Source organism: Carettochelys insculpta, chromosome 11, assembly GCF_033958435.1.
Source record: "Carettochelys insculpta isolate YL-2023 chromosome 11, ASM3395843v1, whole genome shotgun sequence".
Taxonomy (NCBI): Eukaryota; Metazoa; Chordata; order Testudines; family Carettochelyidae; genus Carettochelys; species Carettochelys insculpta.
The window spans coordinates 887,516-906,910 of record NC_134147.1 but is presented as its reverse complement, the minus strand read 5'-3'; the positions used below and the strand labels follow the sequence as shown (position 1 = coordinate 906,910).

Genomic DNA, 19,395 nt, shown 5'->3' with positions numbered 1-19,395 from the left:
GGATGTTATGCCTGCAGTGCTTCAGACACAGAACTGAATGAGAAACTTGACTTGGGACCCCTATGTGGCAATAAAACATGGCCCAGAACAGTAGCAAAGTGGTTGATTCCAAATCATCCAACCACTTCCCCACAGCTGCTGACAGCAATATGCAAGCTGGAAAGGCTTCTACTTGAAGCTCTCTCACTCTGCCTTTGCAGCTAAACCCTGTAATACTTACCATTTAAAACCCATAGTTCCCTTGTTTTCTATCTTGGGTTAATATGGAAACAGAACAGACTAGAGCAATTCCCAGAGCCTTTTCCAATTCCATCCTCATGGTTACACTTACAACCTTCCAGCATTTAACCAGCACAACACATGCACGTATACCTCACAAGCATGGAAGCATGTGTGTAATATGTTGATTGGTGTACAGCAAACCAAGTAAGGAAGGGTTTACTCACTGACCAACAGAGATAAACGTAAAGATTTGACAGCCAGCTAATTCTCTGTGCATTGTTCAGCTTGCACACTGAACGAGTCAGGAATCAAATAAGTCAACAGCAGGCACGAGAACCGACTTAAGGTTGACTTTAGCTTTGGTGCTTCCCAAGCTAAGTGCTTCATTCTGCTACGCTCAACCCCTTTTAATGTGGATGGATAGAAAATGCTAAATCCATACCTATTTCATTCTGTCTCTCCCCAGCACTCAGAGTAATTCCTCCTGTTCTAAGAAGCTGTACAGAGATGCAGTCATTCTCCACCACTCCATCTTGGGCAGAGGTCTTCTCATTTCCAGAGATTCGAGACTTCTTTGTTGCTGAGAAAGCAAGGCTCATTATTGTATGATAAACAGCTGCAGTAAGGAGTGGTGTTCCCTTATACTCAAAATTAGCCATACCTCAGGAGATTCTGTGATGAGCAGCATTGCCTTTGGGGGTCAGATGAGTGGCAATGCACTCTGCTGCAGATATGTAGGAGGAAGATATAAAGCAGCTTACCATAGCATAAGGAGAAATTTCTTATTTACCTGAGCTGTTGACCTGTCCATGATTTAAAGAATTGTTTCCCAAATGGGGGGGCATGAAAAAATTCCAGGGGGACATGAGGTGACTCAGCCCCCCGCCATCATTTCCGCCACTCAAAGGAAAAGCCAGACTTTTCTTCTAGCTCTCAGCCTCTGCCATTTTACATGGGCAACCTGGCACGGCCACTATAAAAAGCAGGTAGTCAGCAAAGACCCACATGGAACTAGCTGCCTCTTGCAAAGGGGAGTGAGTGTGGGTTGGGGAGGGGAGGAGGGGTTAGATGGGGGCTGGGGGTGCCTAGCTTTGGGGGAGAAGAGGGGCTTGCGCAGGGGGGCTCATGGGGCTCAGGCATCCAGCTTGCGGTGCTTGTGTGGCTAGAGCGGCTGGCCCCGGCATTGCAGGGCTTGCACGGCTCGGGCTGGTGGGCGGATGGCTGGCTCTGGCAGTGCGGGTCTTGGTCAGCTTGGCCAGGCAGCTCTGGCAGCACAGGGCTCAGGCAGGCAGGCAGCTGGTGTGGGCAGCTCTGGCGGCTGGCATGGGGCTCAGGCAACTAGCCAGCTGGGGCTGCACCAGGCACCCGCAATGGGCCGAGAAAAACTATTGGTACTTATTTTTAATTTCAAACAACATTTTTATATCAAGCTTTTGTGTTTATTTTAAATTACAAATTGAATTTTTGTTAAAAGGGGGTTGGATGATGGTAAAGAAGAGGTAAAGCATGAGGGTTTCCCAAAAATCAAAAGGCAGGGCGCGATGCTGAAAAGTTTGGGAACCGCTGGTCTAAAGCATCTAGTTTAATAATAAATTTCTCTTTAACGCCACTACTACCATTAACCAGTTATTGGCTGAGCCTGGAAGGCCTTTCATTCAATTTTAAGGCATTTCTCTGCCCATATGTGACCCAATCCCACACCTAAACAATTCCAACTGATTAATGCTTATTAATTTGGGGAAAGGGGGAGAATAGGGAGCAAATGAAACCCCTGTAAGCTCTTTAATGTAGACAAAGCCTCAAGTCCCTCTGTAATCATCCGTGTAACAACAAGCTGATGGCACTTATTAATGCCTTCCAGCAAAAGAATATCCTGTCTCAGCTCTTCCCATCCTCCCAGTCCAGAGTAGCATGTTGGCACCCTGCATGCCTGGTGTAAGCTGGAAAGCTTGTCTTTCTCAGCAACAGAAATTGGTCCAATAAAAACCAATACTTCGCCCACTTTGGCTCCCAGACAGAAAGAAGAACTTGAGAAGTGAGAACGGAGAGGGACAGGAACACATGTATTGGCATTGAGGGAGGATAATGAGGGGAGTGCCAGCAGAGTAAGGACACCCAAAGCCACTAGCATGAGGGAAAATGAGCAGAAGGGGGTTAAAGGGGTTCACCACAAGGCTCTGTCATGGCAGGAAGGAGGAATCAGGGACCCAGAGAAGTACTGTCACAGAGAAGGGACACGGACAGCCCTGGAATGGGAAGAGAAAGGAGTATATTGAACTCCTAGTGTGAAGCAGAACAGGTGATCCTGGTACAGTGGGGAAGACAGACTGTGGAGGCACATGGGAAAAGGCATGTACACAGAGACTCAAGCATGAAGGGAAGAATGAGAGATTCTTGAATGGGGAAATGGGGAGGGCACACAGAGCCCCTGGCACAAGAGGGAAGGTGGAAATGGGGGGAAGGAGATATGCAGAGCTCCTGGAAGATGGGGGTTAGGGGTCCCCATTATAGGGGAAAGAGGACTAGGAGTACACAGAGTGCCCTTGCTACAATGAGAAGAATGGGCGACCCCGGAAAGGGGAGGGAAGAATGGGAGGATAAAGAACCCCAGTGGGGAGAGGCAGACTTGGGAAACTAAGTATGAGGGAAGGAGAAGTGCACATATCCCCTAAAATGGGGAGAAGGAGGAGGCCCAGGAGAGAACTGGGCATGGTAGGAAATCAGAGCTGCAAGCATGTGGGGACTATGGGAAAGAGAAAGCCATGCAGCTTACGGAACCCCTGATGGAAGGGGAATGGAGGGCAGTTCAAGAGCATCCCAGTGTAACAGAAGGGGAAGGGACAGTGTCACACAGAGAGTTTGCAGGGCACACAGAGGAAAGCAAGGAGCCCTTAGGCTGTGCAACAAGATTGGCCCACACAAGCTACGATGTGTGCAATGCCCTAGTTATTTGTACACAACCATCAGCATGCTCAGACCTTTACAGGCATCTATCTACAAGAGGAGCATCCCTGACCTGAAGAGCTTATTCCACGTCTCAGTTCTTCCACCATGCCTGTCACTGGGATATCTAAGCACCTTGCTCATTTCCAAGACTGAAAAGGAGGTTGCTTTCTCCTCCTCCCATTCAGTAGTGAGGTGGCTGGTTCTTTAAGCCTGTGATTTTGGTGGAATGGGCTTTTTCTGGGGTGGGGGTAAGAAGAGAGGGAGGGCTTTTCAAGCTCCCTCTAATGGCATCGAGGCTTGCTCCCATCAGTTTAGAGAGACATAAATGCAGACATGGAGGAAGGGAGGCAATTAGATTTTTCAGCCCTGGTAACACCTTTGGTTTTGTCATTTTAACTGTATTGTGGCTCATTAAATGTTACCATTGTGCAGGATCATTCTGCACAACTTCTGACTTTATTGGCAACAACTCTCCAGCAGGGTGCATGCCAGTTTTCCATCTACCAAAGGAATTCCACTTCAAATAAAAGGAGTTTGTTACACTTACGTGGTAACACTGCAGTCAGACTGTCCCCATGAGCATCAGACTTGGACAATTTTCGTTTTGAAACCATGGCAACAATCTTCGTGGTACCCTATGATACCATATATTAAAAACAAAAACAAAAAACAAAAAAACAAAACAGTAAGCAACTAGGCAAAGGACATCCATTTTTTACTTTAACCTTTGTAAAGTAATCTGAAGTGAACAGAGAAAAGGCTATAGGAAAAGCGTTCCAGGAATGCAGACTGCCCATTCAAAGGAAATGAGGTCTGGTTAACCAGCATCATTCTTTGCACAAACCCCTCTTTGATGCCGACTGAGGTGAAGGTGTTCCAATAAATAGCATGGTGTGTCACGTTTTTTAAAATGCAGTCTATTGGAATACTAGTGTCTGAGTTTCTGCGTGTCATTTAGCTGCCGGTCGAATTTTAACTGGAGTAACTCAAAGAAATTCTGATATTACAAGTCTATACAGTTAAACAGTCAAATCTCAGAAACAATGAGAAGTCCTGTGGCACCTTATAGACCGGGGTGGGCAAACTTTTTAGGCTGTGAAAAAGGCCTCACTTTTTTTAGGCCCCACTTTTCAGTCTGCAGTTAGCCGGGTTCCGCCAGGCTCCCTACCTGTGGGAGGACCACAGGAAGGGATGTGGGTGGGGGAACGCGCTGGTCAGGGGCTCACGGACTGGGTAAGCAGCAGCTCCTCCTGGGGTAGGGGAAAGCGCGAAGGGGCAGGGCTGGCTGTGGTGCCACATGGGGAGCCTGAGCACCAGGACGCCCCCCAGCCAGCTCAGCCTCCACTGCCAGGAACCAGCCACCTTAGCTGGGCAGCAGGCAGGTGACACAAGTGCACCCTGATTGGTCCAGTGCATTCAGCTCCCCCACCACCGCCCACAGTTTCTGCTGCATTGCCAGCCCTGTGACATGGTAGCAGAGGGCTGATGACACAGCAGAAACTGTGGGGGGGAAAACGGGGGCCTGATCGCACTGCACCCCCCCTTTTACAAAGTGTTGTGCCCCACCTTGGGGGGCACACCCCCAGTTTGCACACACCTATTATAGACTAACAGATATATAAGAGCATAAGCTTTCACAGGCAAAGACCCACTTTGTCAAATTACATTGCATCTGATGAAGCGGGTCTTTGCCCACAAAAGTTTATGCTCCAATATATCTGTTAGTCTATAAGGTGCCATGGGACTTCTCATTGTTTTTGCAAATATAAACTAACGCACCTACCCCTCTGACACTAGTCAAATCTCAGGAAATCCAAAGCTAAGGTTGAACACGCAACCATCACTCTGCTACCTTGCACACACACACTGTGATAACAGAGTTCAATTACATCATCACATTAGCATTCTGAAATAATACAACTACCATCACTTACTAAAGTTATGGGCATATTATACGTACCTAGGAGAGGGGAAGACAGAGAGAGCTTTTGTTTCTACATTTTCAAGACATGTCTGGCGTTACTCTCTTGTATATGTAATTTTCTTTATTAATTATTTTGTGTAAGGTAAGTATATAAAAAGAGAGAGCAAAAAAATTACTTTTTGCGTGTATTTTACCTATCGTCACAACTACACTTTTTACATATTAATGTAGGTATCAAAAGAGAATGTGTGTGCGCTTCTCTAAACAACATATTCTAGGATTTGTTTTGGGGAAGCTGAAAGGCCTGTGTTATGCAGGTCAGAGTAAAGCAGTGGTTCTCAACCAGGCATATATGTCCCTAGAGTATGCAGTGATCTTTCCGGAGTACATCAACTCACCTAGATATTTACCTAGTTTTACAACAGGTTGTATAAAAACCACTAGCAAAGTCAGTACAAACTAAAATGTTATACAATGACTTGTTTATACACTATACACTGCCAGTATGGCTGTGCCTACACTACAGAAATAACTTCAAAGTTGCTTACTTTGCAGTAACACACTTCAAAAGTTGAGTGTCTACACACAACCTACTTCAGAGTTAAACGTCAAAGTAGGGCACTACTCCATTCCCAGGAATGGAGTAAGGACTCCGAAGTTCGGCCCCCTTCTTCAAAGTTAACTCTGAAGTAAGGAAAAATGCGTGGAGACTCTCTGCAGGCGACTTCGATGTAGTGCCTAACTTTGAAGCTAGTTCCTAGTGGAGCTGCACCAAGTCTAACGGATGTGATACACCCAGGTGAAAGCACCTTCCTCCCCTACCCCATCCCCTTTCGTACACTCAAGGATTGACACAGTATCACACAAACAGCTCACGGTCAGCTGCTTGTCCGCTGGGACCTGCACGTTAAGCCTACCGAAAGTCACCCTTCGGAGGTGCACGTGCGTCCGAGGAGGCCAGGGAGGGCCTACGGGTGAGCAGTGCTGCAAACGGAGATACGCTGTGGTGCGACGTGGGGGTTCCGATCCCGGCTCTAGCTCCACAGGGATGCGCCTCTGTGCCCGCCTGGCGCCCCAGCGGCTGTCCCGCACGGCGCCGAGAGCACCACTGCGGACCACGTCGCTCTCCGCACACACGGCGCCGAGCGGCAAGCACGGCCGCGGGCGACCCCGCTTCGGGCGCTGCCTGAGGCGCGCTCTGCAGACCTGTCCCAGCCGATGACGCGACAGAAGATGGTGTCACAACACCTCGCACGCGCGCCGCGGGCTCCCTCCCCCAGGCAGCCGGGCCGGGCCTACAAACCCCGCCGGCAGCCCGGACGCATCACACGGGGCTGCCCGGCCCGAGCCTCCCGCAGGCTCGCAGGGGGAGGGAGGAGGGCGCCACGCCTCGTTACCATGGAGACGTGAGGGGGAGCCCCCGACACCCACCCTGTTCCCACAGAAACACGGGGGCGCCACCCCGCGCACACGCCGTTGCCGCGGGAGCGGGAGCTGCAGTTACCGCGCGCGCCGGCAGCCCGCGCCGCTTCTCGAGTTTCCCGCCAGGCAGTGACTGCTGTCGCGCCCTGATGACCTCACAGTGACGTACATCCGGGGCCCTTCGGAGCCGCGGGCGACGGTTCGATGCCGGAAGCGGAGCGAGGGCGCCGGGTGAAGTGAGGGGCGCGACGAGCCGAGCCCGGTCCCGGCTGCCCCCCCCCCCCTTGTAGCGGCAGCGCTGACGCTGCGCGGGCCTGTCGGTGACAGGTGGCCGGGCCTAGCGGGGCCGCGGCCCGAGGGGGTGGGGAGAGTCCGGGCACGAGCAGCGGGGAGGGGCCGAGCGGGGTGACCCGGGCGGGGGTCGCGGGGGGCGGTAGAGCCTCATGCGCCGGCGCGGGAGCTGGGGGTCGAGCCGGCGGCGGGCTGAGGGGGGTGAAGCGCCGCGGCTGTGGGACGCAGGGGAAGGGGCGTAGCCGGCCTGGCTGCCCGTAGCTGCGGGCCGGGGCAGAGCCTAGTGCGTGACACTGGCGTTACAGCGAGTTTCGCGCATGGTGGATCCGCGTAGAGCGGGGGCCGCCGTGAAGCTGCAATACCGGCGGTTGCTGCCTGGTGTTTGATGCTTTTTAAACCGGCCGGAGAGCCGAAATACGGGCCTGTCCAGGACACCCGACAGCCCTGTCTGGCCCCTGGCGCTCGGCGGGCCTGACTGGGGTGCTGGGACTGGGTGAACTGCAGCTCAGTCCTCTCAGATACCGGCTGGCAGCCAGGGGCAGGAAGGAGCTCAGGGCACAGCAGGCGGATGGTGGAATGAGGCAGGAGCTGAGTGCTGAGATGGCGAAACAGAATTAATCAGGAGCCAGGGCCGTGGCGAGAGGGAAGTGCGGAATTGCCTGGATGCCAGTGTTGGAGCCTGGCTCCAAAGGAGGAACTGGAACTGCTAGAATGTACGCGGGGAGGGGGGCACTGTGTGATCCTGGGGGAACTGCAGTTTGAGTAACACACACTGAATGTACCACGCTACCAGCACTAACTCAGCACGGGTCTTTCCAAACCCTGTACATAGCCTTTTCCTAACTCAAAACTGTTGCAGCCGACACCAGGGAATTCCTTAGTAGATCTAATCCTACTAGATGAAAGGGGACTGGATCACAGCAGAAAATGGTAGCTTAGACACACGGGATCATGACTTGATCACATAATGTGCAAACAGAATAAAGGCTGCGCGAGGGATGTTAATGTTTGGCCGGTTAATCAGCAAACCTCACCCTAAACAGATGAGGCTTACCAGTTTCTGTTAACCAGTAGGGGCTGGAGTAGCCCCCTGCTTGTAGTGAGCAGAAGGTTGCTCCAGCCCCACAGGGCTTCTGTGGGTGGAGGGCTCTGTCTGGGCAGGCGTAGCCCTAGTCTGCAGCAGCTCCAGGGGAGGCCACTCCAGCCTGGCCAAGGTGGAGTGGTCTCCCCAGTCCCCTCCCTACCTATTTAATCAGTTAACCCATTAAACTTAGCAACTAACTGGTTAACCAGTTAAACAGGATTTTACCTCCCTAGTCTGGACAAGACATAAATATGCTTGGTGCCTTAGAGGGGCCAGTTTCACAAAACTGAAAAAAATTATGAGCTAACTTATTAGGCACCTGCTGTTAGTCACCCGATGCTAACAAGTACACATTCAGAATGCTTCATTCTGCTGAGTTGAAAGTGCTCGATGCCTTCTTGATATAATGTATAATAAAGTCCATTTTGTTTTCTAGAATCCACTGTTAAGATGAGTGAACCAGAGCTGCTGCTGGACTCCAATATCCGGTTATGGGTGGTTCTTCCAATTGTTTTCATAACATTCTTTGTTGGGATGATTCGTCACTATGTGTCCATCCTGCTCCAAAGTGACAAAAAGCTCACTAGGGAGCAAGTGTCTGACAGGTAAGTTAACAAATGTGCCAAAAGCTTCCTCTGGTCTTTCCAATAAAGCTAGGATAAAAAAAACACTTTACATTTGCAAAGTCAAGCAATCAAAAGAGATGAAATACCAGAATGAAAGTTCCTTGTGCAAGCTTAATTTGGACTCCCTATATAAGAGTTTCTAATTACATTATCACGTTTGGGTACTAATTTTATGGTTGATTTATCCACAATATTACCACTTCCTCTTAATTAAAAACTGAGGCTAAACAAGAAATCTATTCTTTAGTATCAAAAATTACACTGATTCTCCTGCAGTTTTGCAAAATATATTCTCTGTTAAATTTTATTTAAGTTTGGACAGCAAAGATTTTGGTGAATTGGGTCTGTGTAATGCTAGATATATTTTTGGTTTTCTTAGAAAAATTACCTGTAGGCCTAGAAGCAGCTGCTGTTGTCTGTCTGAGAATTCTGCTTCATGGAGTCTAAATGTCTTTCCAAAGGGGGCATATACAACATTTGATAGAATTTAAAAGTGTCCTCCTCAGGAAATCTGCCATTTTCCCCAATCCAGGAGGACGAAGGGTGACTCTTTTTATTCCTCATCTATCCTGATTTATGAGTGAGATGCTCCAAATGGTGAGAAATACTACTCTGGAAATGGGTTTCTGTTAATAGAAAGGTGTCTTAATATATTTGTGAGGCAGATGTCCTTGAGTCAGTCTCTCAGCTCATTTACTGTCCAGCCCATTGTTTACCCTAACTTCTACTCTTTTCTAATACTGTTTAATGGTCCTGCAATAATAGATTTTTTTTTTAAGCCAAGTCCTAATTCGAAGCAGAGTCCTCAGAGAAAATGGAAAATACATTCCAAAACAGGTATGCACATGCGTGAAGCTGCATATTTGAATTGCTTTAATCTTTTTATGAAAGCTGTATAGAGAGAATGATGGCATAAATTAAAATAGATATATAAGTTTGACAGCTAGAGGGGTCAATGCGGTCATGCAGTCTGACCAACTGTGTAGCAGAAGTCACAGAATCCTCCCCTGAAAGCAGTCCCTAGAGCACATCTAGAAAAATATCCAGTCATAATTTAATAGTTATCAGTGACGACTGTTGGTAAGTTGTTCCAGTGATTAATTACTCTGTCAGTTTACACCTTATTTCCTGCATGAATTTGTCTTGCATCAAGTTGGAGCCACTGGGCACTGTTACATCTTTTCTCCTCTAGATTGACGGGCACATTACCAAATATTTTTTCTTGTGTAGGTACCAATAAACTGTAATCAGGTCATTCCTTAATCTCTACTTTGTAGGCTAAATCTATTGATCTTCTTGGGCCTACCACTTTTTTTGAAATCTTTTAATCATGGTCGTGTATTTTTTTGAACCCTCTGAAATTTAACACTGTTCTTGAATTGGGGGCATGAGTACTGGACAAAAGATTCCAGGAGCTGTTGCATCACTGCCAAATGCTGAAGTAAAATAATCTCTTTGCTCCTATGAAAGAATCCTCTGATGATGCATCTCAGGATCTCATTAACCCTTCTGACCCCAGTGTTGCACTGGGAGCTCATGTTCAGCTGATCACCACCACAACCCCCAAGTCTTTTTCAAATAATAAGTTCAGGAAGTAGTATTAATTCATTGTTAAAACTGAGACCAGTACTCAAATATAGGGCAGTTCCAAAAGTAGTTACGATTCATAAGGTAAGTTTCAGGTCATTTTATATATAAAATATATTTAAATTTGGTATTATATATAAATATAATACATATAATGAGGAAGGCAAAAAAATTGATGGACAGCCAAATACGCTAAAATTAATAGTTAAAAAAAAAAGTACATCAGGTGCAAGAAGTCAGAGGGGTGATCGGACAATTGAGACACTCAAGCACAGTGAAATCACTGTGGATGCAAAGCATTCATTTAGTTTCTCCATCTTCAGGTTGGGGATGTGAGGGAGATTCCTGAGCCTGAACCATTGTTTTTAGGTGACCAGTGTGAGGAGCTGTCCCAGATTGAGGGGTAGATCATCAAAAAATACATGTAGAAAGGTGTAAGTCTCTTTGGGAGCAAATGACTTCAGTGCATGAAATAGTTAATAATGTTTGAGATGTGGATGCCTCTGAGAGCGTTTCAGAGAGAGACACTGATCCGGGGGACAGTGAACACAGAACCTCAGCCAAATACAAATCAGTTATTGAAATTACTAGTATCCAGAGACATACCCTAACTGAGTTTGATAAGTTTACAGAGGAAATGGTCTGATGAAGCTTCCTACAATGATACATAGCCAGTCTCCAACTGCTAGTAATAGATATCCCTGCTGGCCAGCAGTGAGACAGTAGATGGGGAAGCCTGTGAGTTACTGCACAGAATTCTTTCCCAGGTGTCTCCTGAAATGCTCAAGACCCAACTGATCATGTTATCTGTCGTTGGGAAGGAGTGGCAAAGACCAGGGGTTTTAGCCTTGTTCTGCCACATTGAGCCATAGTTCACTTGAAAGTTTAAAACAGTGTAAATGGAGGATTCTCTATAATCCGAAGTCTTAAATCATCGTTTAGAGGCCTTCAGTAACTCTGCCATAGGTCAGGAGGGACATGGACAAGGTACTGTGGTCTGCAGCATGCACGAAGTCAGAGTAGTTGATCAGGATGGTCCCTGCCAGTCCTAGAGTCCATGAAACCTGGAAGTCAGAGCAAAACTACATGATGGTAGTGAGTAGTTGTGCAGGAGACCAAGGAGGAGATAGGAAAAGAGCATCCTGAACGCTGGAAAGGAATTCTGATGTTTGCATGCTCTGTTGTGCTTGTCTGGGTCCCAGCCCAGTTAGAATTTGCTGTTCCTTTTGTTTTCAGTCTTTCCTGACACGGAAGTATTTCTTCAATAACCCAGAGGATGGATTTTTTAAAAAAACCAAAAGGAAGGTAGTGCCCCCTTCTCCAATGACAGGTATGCGTAGAGTTCTTTGCAAACCACGTTCTTAGTGAGGAGGTGGCTCCTTACAAGGTTGTAGCTCTCTTGTAACTCTGTTTTTATTCCCCCCCCCCACCCAAATACAAAAAACAAAGTAATCAGAATCGTAGTAAAGTGCTAGTTTGAAAGGGGGTCTACAAGCAATAGCATTGGGCTACCAAGTGTCAGTATTTTATGTTGCCTTGTCTCTTGCTGTCATCTGACCACTGATATCTTCCACCGGCTGAAGTGAAGCCATGAAGATTAATGTCGATTCTTTAGGGTGTTACCACCTTTAAAGGCAAACTGCAAAAGCTTTTGGAAAAGGTATCGGGCCTTATGCACTTTGTTGTTCTTTTTACAGTGAATAAGGAACAAGCCGTTCGTTTTTTTCCCCTGTATATTTTTAACCTTAGAATAATCAGTAATCTGCCCTGGCAGACCTGCTTAATATCTCTGAAAATGTCTCTTGTTAGCCCTGAGTGGTGCTGTTGTAGCCCTGTTGGTCCCGAGGTAACAGAGACACTGGTGGGTGAGATCACAGCTTGTATTGGCTCAAGTCTTGCTGGTGAGAGAAACAAGCTATGCAGCTGCAGAGAGCTCAGGCACTTAGGAATCATTATTAGGCTTATCAGATTTGTCACGGCAAATTAAAATTAAAACTCCTACCAGGCAGAGGGTATGTCTACACTATGAAAACTCTTCAGCATAGCAGTTTTAGACAGGCGTAACCTACACTATCAGAAGTATTTCTCCAAACAGTATTAGCTACCTTAGCAGAAGCACTCTGCCCTCAACATGTCTGTATCTAAGCTGAGGATTTTGGCAACATAGCTCCAGTAGCTTGAGGGAAGGGGTGGATTTTCACACTGTGTGCTGATTATCTTATGCTGACGTAAGTTTTAAGTGTAAGCCAAGCTTAAGTCCGATTTCTAATGAGGAGGAGGAATGCAGGGGTAGGAGGGAATTGACACGGTGAGTGGGTGTAAGCAGGAGCCATATGTTCGCTACTCAAGACATAGAAATGGAAATGACTGATTTCCTTGCCTTGTCTTGTTCAGTCAGCGCATCTTTCAGGGTAAGAAAAATGCTGTGCACATTTGGTGGTGACAACTGTTGTATGTTTCCTGCTATCCTGCACTCAGACAACATTGTCAAATGTTCTTCATTAAAGTAGTGGTCCAAAGGGAGAACAGCTTTGTCCCATTAAAAATGGCCAGTAAAAACAAGTTTTCACTGATCTGTGTATTGTCAACTGTTATCTTAAAAAGATTCTAGTCTCTTAACATAACACTTCTGTACTTGCGCGGAAACCCTGCAATCATTAATCACCTGTCCTTTTAGGCCGTGTCTACACCAAGACTTGCTTCAGTTGCATCCCTGTGTTACCACTCATTGCACTTTCGCATAAACTTGCATGCCTGTCCACCTACAAGTTTGCACCAGTTCCACACTATGTTAAAATTAGCACCTTTAGTCAAACTCCCTATGTAGACAAGACCATAGCCTGATAAACCCAGCTCTCACCATCATTTTGTCCCTGTTCTCTACTTTTTCAGCAATAACTTTATGTAACCTGCTTTTAGTTGTGGCCTTTTTGCCTCCTTTCCCCATTTGGGACAGTTTCTGACTTTACCTCGGGCTGGTATTCAACACCAGTGTCCACAGGGTGTGGGAAGGTGGGGCGCAACAAAAAGGAAAAGCGGTATTCAGCATGGCTACTCATGCAGCCCTTCTGAAGTCATTTGGGGGTAAGGGTGCAATTACGAGCTGGCTCTTCCACCCAGCATGGAAAGAAATTGCCTAACTTCCTAGCCAAGCTTTAAGTTTTCAGAGGAAATACCTGCACCCTGCTGAGTTGCAACAGAGTTGAGTCCTAAGAAGCTCATTGCCAGTACTGTGAATTCAGAACCATGTGCTCCCATTTCAGGTCAATGTAATAAACTGCATAGCTGAAGTGACACCACTTTATTAAGTGTGTGTGTGCTGTTCGCCTCCTTTGCATAGCACTTTTCATTAAGTAGATCTCAAAGTGCTATACAAGACCTAGAAAGGGGTATTGTCGTGATTAACCTCTTCACCCCTTACTGATACAACCCACTTTTTCCATCAACTCAAGCGATTGCTTACATTTCTGTTAATTACATCAGAAAAACTGAGTGTGATGAAACATGGGATGGTATCCTGCAGTTAGTGTTTAATGTGCTATGTTTAACCTGCACTTGACAGATCCTACTATGCTGACGGATATGATGAAAGGGAATGTAACCAATGTTCTACCCATGATCCTCATCGGCGGTTGGATCAACATGACCTTCTCAGGATTTGTAACAAGTAAGGGTCACAAAGTAGAGAGCTCATGGAGCAAGGTACAATGATTGCCTGCTGACATTAGGCCCCACCAGAGCCTTGCTACCTCCACCTGCGCAGGGGCTGAGCTCATGGAATGACATAGGGGTAGTCCTGGCTCTGAAGAAACACAGCTGGTATCTCTCCCTCCCTGATCAAATGGGAAGGGAATGCAGAATCTGTGTCTGCTTTCAGTAACAATAACTAAGCATATGAAACAATGGAGTCTTAATTGCCTGTTACCACTCAAGAAAAGATCTTGGAGTCAATATGGATAGTTCTCTGAAAACGGCAGTCAGAAAAGCTAAGCAAGTGTCAGGCATCACTGAGAAAGGGATAGATAAGAAGACAAGAAAATATGTTACCTCTAAATAAATCAATGATATGTCCACTTGTCCACTACTCTATGCACGTCTGGTCATCGCATCTCAAAAAAAGATACATTGGAATTAGATAAGCACAACAAAAACGATGAGAGGCTTAGGACAGCTTCCATATGAGGCGAGAATAATGGTATGGGCACTTTTCGGCTTGGAAAAGAGATGACTAAGGTGAGAATATACTGAAGTCTATCTGATATTGAGAAAGTGAATAAGGAAGTGTTATTTACTCTGTCTCTTAACACAAGAACTAGGGGTCACCAGATGAAGTTAATAGGTTGCGGGTTTAGAATAAATGAAAAGGAATTATTTCTTCAGATTGCAGTCAACCTGTTGAACTCCTTGCCAGAGAATGTTGGAGGCCAAAATTTTAAACAGGGTTCAAAAAAAGAGCTACATAAATCCATAGAGAAGAGGTGCCCAGGGTGTGCCATCAATGGCTTTTAGCCAGGCCAGGCAGGGATGGTGAGTCTAGCCTCTGTTTTACCAGAAGCTGAGAATGGGCAATGGGATGGACCACTGGATCGTTACCAGTTCTGTTCATTCCCTCTGGGGCACCTGGTATTGTCTGATGTCAAAAGACAGGATACTGGCTAGATGGAGCTTTGGTCCTTCTCAGCATGGCTATTGTTACATTATCATCTCCTCCCAGCTGGGAAAACCCTTCCAGCTCCGTCTGCGCAAGGCCATCTGTTTTGTCCCCAAATACAGATGTTGTAAAGCAAGGTTGTCATCTCAAAGAGCTGGAAAGCACATCTCCATTTACAAATTGGAGAGGGGCATAATGAAGGCCTAATGCAATGTGCTGAGGCAGTTTTGCAGTGCATGCTTTATGATGTTGCATCTCTAGGTCATATTGGCACTATTGTGATTAAGCAGGCAGTCACTAACATCTAGCAGGGATTTGGAGAAACTGAGTGTTTGTAGCAGAGGTGCTCCCATTTGGTGCATTGGCTCATTCCCTCAGTCACAGTGGAGTGAGAAACATTTTTTAAAAATAGGTAAGTACAACTGTGAAACGTGGGCACTGGTAGGTGCACTTGGGAACAGGCATAGCACCAGAAACTGCTTGGAGCTTTTTTTAATGCCTAGAATTGAAGTTGGCGGAGTGGTTTCTTCTACCTATGTACATGAGCCAGGTCACATTAAGTACCTAGTGCTGTGATTTCCAAATTTATACACTATCCTTCCGTTTGGGGTTGGTTTCACTCCTGGCACTAATGAGATGACTCTTGTTATATAAGTTTCCCATCCCTCATAGCTGAGTTAATAATGATGTAATTTGATTTCTTTTCAAAGACCTTTTTAAAATTTGACTGGGTGAACAGCGAGGTGTGGGATAGCTTGGCAGTTGCTTACCATTGTTTGAGAGATCCGTTGTTTGTCTTCCTTGCAGCAAAGGTACCGTTCCCGCTGACCCTGCGCTTTAAACCAATGCTGCAGCAGGGGATTGAGCTGCTCACTTTGGACGCATCCTGGTAAATGCTTTGCTTTTAACTGGTATGTCACAGGATGGGGTGGAGGAACTTAGCTGTGAAAAGCCTAGAATGAAAGAGTGCCTCCAGACGTGCCTGTCCAAGCACAGCTGAAGTGAGATCAGAAATAGGCTCCCTGAGTTGAAGCACTCATTGAGCTGAAATCTAATCTTTTTGGCTTGTCAGGGTGAGTTCTGCTTCATGGTACTTCCTGAATGTGTTTGGTCTCAGAAGCATTTACACCCTCATCCTGGGTCAAGATAATGGTAAGGCCCTATTGTTTGTGTCTGTTAAATTAACTGTGTTATGTTTTGTTGGAGAATTAATCTGAGTGAATACTAGACTCCCAGCAGGACCTGGAAAGCCACGAGTAGTTCAGACACTTGGCATTAGAGAATGTTACTGACTCAGTCCTACCACTGTCCTCTCTGTGTGGATGACACTGAGGCTAGCTTTGGGAAGTCTATTCTATTGCCCATTCACTGACTGTTCATAGCCATCCACAGTCCGTGACTTATACCAGTGGTGGGTATCCTGCGGCCCATCAGGGTTCTGTGCGACGTGAGAGACTGCTGACCACGTGTCAGAGTTGCCAGTTCTGCTGTTTCTGTCCACATATGTTTTTCCCCGTACAGGTATTACTAAAGTGACACACACATAAAGCGAGGGCACAAAGTGAGGTGTGTGCTGATGGCAGACAACATTGGCTGTGAGAGCCATGCATGGCCTCTGCATCCACTGAAAGAGTTGCTGCAGTCCAGATGGCAACCCCACAAATTATAGGTAGACAAGCACAGTTAGCAGAACTACTCTATCCTGGAAGGCTGGCTTGGTTATGACAAGTTCGTGGCTCACTGAGATGATGTAGGGCCATTCGTGTGGCCCACTCACTAGTTTAGGTTGCTCATTACTGGCTTGCATAGGTGGAGAGAAAGCACTCTAGATTTGCTTGGATTTTTAGCTTCTTTTTTTTTAAAAAATGCAAATGCTTAATTAACCTTTGCTGCTAGCTGTGGGACAACTGGTTGCTATCAAAAGTTTCTTAGGTGGGGAACTAGGAGTTCACATCTCCCTCCTCCCCTCACCCCTCCTATATAAAAGTTCCATCCCTGTGAAATAAGTAAATGTCCGCTCTTGTTTCTCTCTTGCAGCTGCAGATCAATCTAGGGTGATGCAGGAACAGATGACAGGGGCGGCAATGGCCATGCCAGCGGATACTAACAAAGCCTTTAAGGTATAGTACTGCTTAAATTGCCATCTTTCTCTTTGTGTTCTGTACTCTTTCAAATCTGTGCACTGCAGGCATCCCCTGTTTGTTACTCACTGCCTGGAAACCACCAGTCCTCTGAAGGAGTGAGGAAAAAGGATGAAAGGACGATCTGTGAAGGTAGTGTTCTGGTAACTCATGTTACAGATAAAGTACCTAGCTCTCTCTCTCTCTCATCAAATGGCCTCCACATTTTTCTTATCCTTGGAGATTATTAGTGCAGAAGAATCCACCGGAGGAAATGCTGGGAGTGCCAATGAAGAGTAGCTACAGAACAGCATTTTCAACCTGGCTGTCCTGTTTAGCTTTAGCACAGGGAGTAGTTCTGCATGAGATCCAAACACTTGTTCCACAAATGTGAGTTGGCAGAGGATTAAACACCATTCAGCCAGCTGGAAGGACTAAGTAAATGACAGCCAAAATCTAGCCACATCTTATCGATGAGTGGTCCCCAGAACACCTCTCCTTCACACTGCCTGTCAAGCTCACACTACCTAGAGAACCGGTGTCAAACTGCACATAATGGCAGGAGTCAGACCAATGGATTAAAGACATATTCCCAAGACAGCTCTGGGTGATGTAAGGAGTTTAAATGGTGAGGTAACTCAGCAGAAAGAGACAGTAGTCATCTGCAAGGGTTTGGCTCAGCTGAAGAAAATGGTTTTGCTTACATATCAAGGTATGTTAGTACTAGCAAAACAGACAAGATTATCTCCTCTGGGATTCACGGGTACCCTTGAACCTGGAGCCCTGCCTTTCCACACCCATTGTTCTAGGCCTTGGCACCTGTTAAAAGGGAAGAGAAGTCAGTTTAATCCCGTCTTACTCCAGGGTGCACCCTGTCATAGTCCTTGAGACTCTGCCACTGGCAGGAGACAGATCAAGAGATCTTCTCAGCTCTGATGGCAGACACAAAATACTGCCCGGCTCACTCACTCTGGATGGTCTTTGCTCAGCTTCAGACAGAGGTGCCTCTTGCTGCTAAGGTGAGAGCTCTTACTTCAGCGTGAACGCTCCATGGCCTCATTGCTTTTGAAGGTGCAGAATGAAATGGGGATGCCATTCTCCTGATCAGAATTTTGGCCGTTCATCCTCATACCAAAAAAAACCACAACACTGTCCTCTTAAGATTGGTGAGGGCAGAAGCACTCGAGACCTCTGCTCAGCAATCATCTGTGCCTGCTTTAAATAGGGAAAAACTACCATGTCCATGAACCATGCTGAACTCCAGACACTTAACAAAAATCCTGGGCACCATTATATGTACATCATTGATTTTTTGGAACCTAGAACGTGCTTTTTTCTAAACAGGCAAATAAGACTCCTGGAATGTTTGTTTCTTTCCTGTAATATGTTACGTCTTCCTCAGTTTTTGTCTGATACTTGAAAAACGTCATTACCCTACAGACTGTGAATAAGCTCCATGACAAATCAACCCACCTCCTTAGTTTTGTTTTCTAAAATAAAATTCTCATGTGTTTGAGTATGCTACCATTGTAGCTGATTACACCGGTAAAGGCTCAGGATTCAAAGCAAGAGGGACTTCTGCCTCCACTTCCATGCGGTGAACATGGGACTTGTATGGAAGAGTAGGCAGACATTCTGCTAGATAAATGGGCCAGCTGCAGCTCTGGAACTGCTGGCATCAGAGGTCTGTAGGAGACTCAGCCTCGACAGCCTGTGCCAGTCCCACAGATTGTAAAAGCCCACAGCCTCCTGGCACCTGCAGAGGTGGTAAGCCCAGGCCCTCTGAGTTCTGCCATGAGGTCTGCAGAATTCTCAGTGGTACAGTGAGTGTCTCCTATCCTATCAGTGTCTCCAAAGTGAGTTCCCCAATTGCCAAGAGTCAGGGACAAGCCAATCCAGCTCTTGTGGCATTTGTTGTCACGGGCTGTAGAGGGAAAACAGCATTTAAAAAATTGAGAACTTTTCAGAAAGAAAAACCCTGATGTTTTAAATTCTGTGAGCATATGAAAGGCCTGACAATTCAGAAATGCTTTAATTAACCGACTTTCAGATATGCCTGGCTGCAAGTGTGGGCTACCTGAGAGCCATTTCCTGCAGAAGGTATTTGTTTTGAGGAAGGAGTGTGAAATTGGGCAGTCTTGTTGAAATAAACAGTCCATTGCACCATCCTTGAAGAAAATATGCACAGGACGTGGCAAGAGACCTGTTTTAATACTCGGGCTTCTCTTTCTTCCTGTTTGCTCTCCTTGTAGACGGAATGGGAAGCTTTAGAATTGACGGATCATCAGTGGGCATTAGAGGATGTGGAAGAGGAGCTCATGGCTAAAGATCTCCACTTTGAAGGCATGTTTAAGGAAGAGTTACAGACATCTATCTTCTGAAAAATGTAGCTGACTTTATATGTATGCTTTGCATTTTCCTGCAAAAGGCATTTTAAAGAAGTCTGTTACTAAAATACACTGCACTGTTTGGTGCTCAAAATAAAGAGAGGCCGTGTTGAGAACCACAGTTATCTTGCTTCT

General features: G+C 46.4%; 2 protein-coding genes across 7 annotated transcripts in view; one reads left to right on the top strand and one right to left on the bottom strand.

The window, feature by feature from the left end:
* FANCD2 (FA complementation group D2) overlaps positions 1 to 6,613 on the bottom strand; it is an 82,653-nt gene extending 76,040 nt beyond the window's left edge. For 2 of the 3 annotated variants that reach the window (XM_075005578.1, XM_075005576.1), the window contains exons 1-3: positions 6,010 to 6,282; positions 3,716 to 3,803; positions 665 to 802 (exon numbers count right to left, since the gene is read on the bottom strand). In XM_075005578.1, the coding sequence (XP_074861679.1) occupies positions 665 to 802; positions 3,716 to 3,782 (205 nt within the window). In that variant the 5' untranslated portion in view covers positions 3,783 to 3,803; positions 6,010 to 6,282. Of the gene's footprint in view, positions 1 to 664; positions 803 to 3,715; positions 3,804 to 6,009; positions 6,283 to 6,596 lie in introns of those variants that run through there. The other variant, XM_075005577.1, reaches the window with a different exon arrangement.
* A 73-nt stretch (positions 6,614 to 6,686) lies between these two features.
* Positions 6,687 to 19,381, top strand: EMC3 (ER membrane protein complex subunit 3). Of its 4 annotated transcripts, none has more exons than XM_075005096.1 (9): positions 6,687 to 6,750; positions 8,326 to 8,494; positions 9,295 to 9,352; positions 11,339 to 11,432; positions 13,665 to 13,769; positions 15,561 to 15,642; positions 15,826 to 15,905; positions 16,791 to 16,873; positions 19,126 to 19,381. In XM_075005096.1, the coding sequence occupies exons 2-9, from the start codon at positions 8,340 to 8,342 to the stop codon at positions 19,252 to 19,254; spliced, it is 786 nt and encodes a 261-aa protein (XP_074861197.1). In that variant the 5' UTR covers positions 6,687 to 6,750; positions 8,326 to 8,339; the 3' UTR covers positions 19,255 to 19,381. The 4 variants fall into 4 exon arrangements, with proteins under 4 accessions (XP_074861197.1, XP_074861199.1, XP_074861200.1 ...); XM_075005098.1 differs by having other exon boundaries at positions 6,692 to 6,745; XM_075005099.1 differs by lacking the exon at positions 6,687 to 6,750 and adding an exon at positions 6,822 to 6,841.
* Positions 19,382 to 19,395: the final 14 nt, after the last annotated feature.

Coding starts and splice junctions, on each gene's coding strand:
- EMC3 (XM_075005096.1), top strand. CDS start 8,340: ATGAGTGAACCAGAGCTGCTGCTGGACTCCAATATCCGGTTATGGGTG. Junction 8,495..9,294: donor AGGGAGCAAGTGTCTGACAG/GTAAGTTAACAA, acceptor TTTTTTTTTAAG/CCAAGTCCTAATTCGAAGCA. Junction 13,770..15,560: donor CTTCTCAGGATTTGTAACAA/GTAAGGGTCACA, acceptor TCTTCCTTGCAG/CAAAGGTACCGTTCCCGCTG.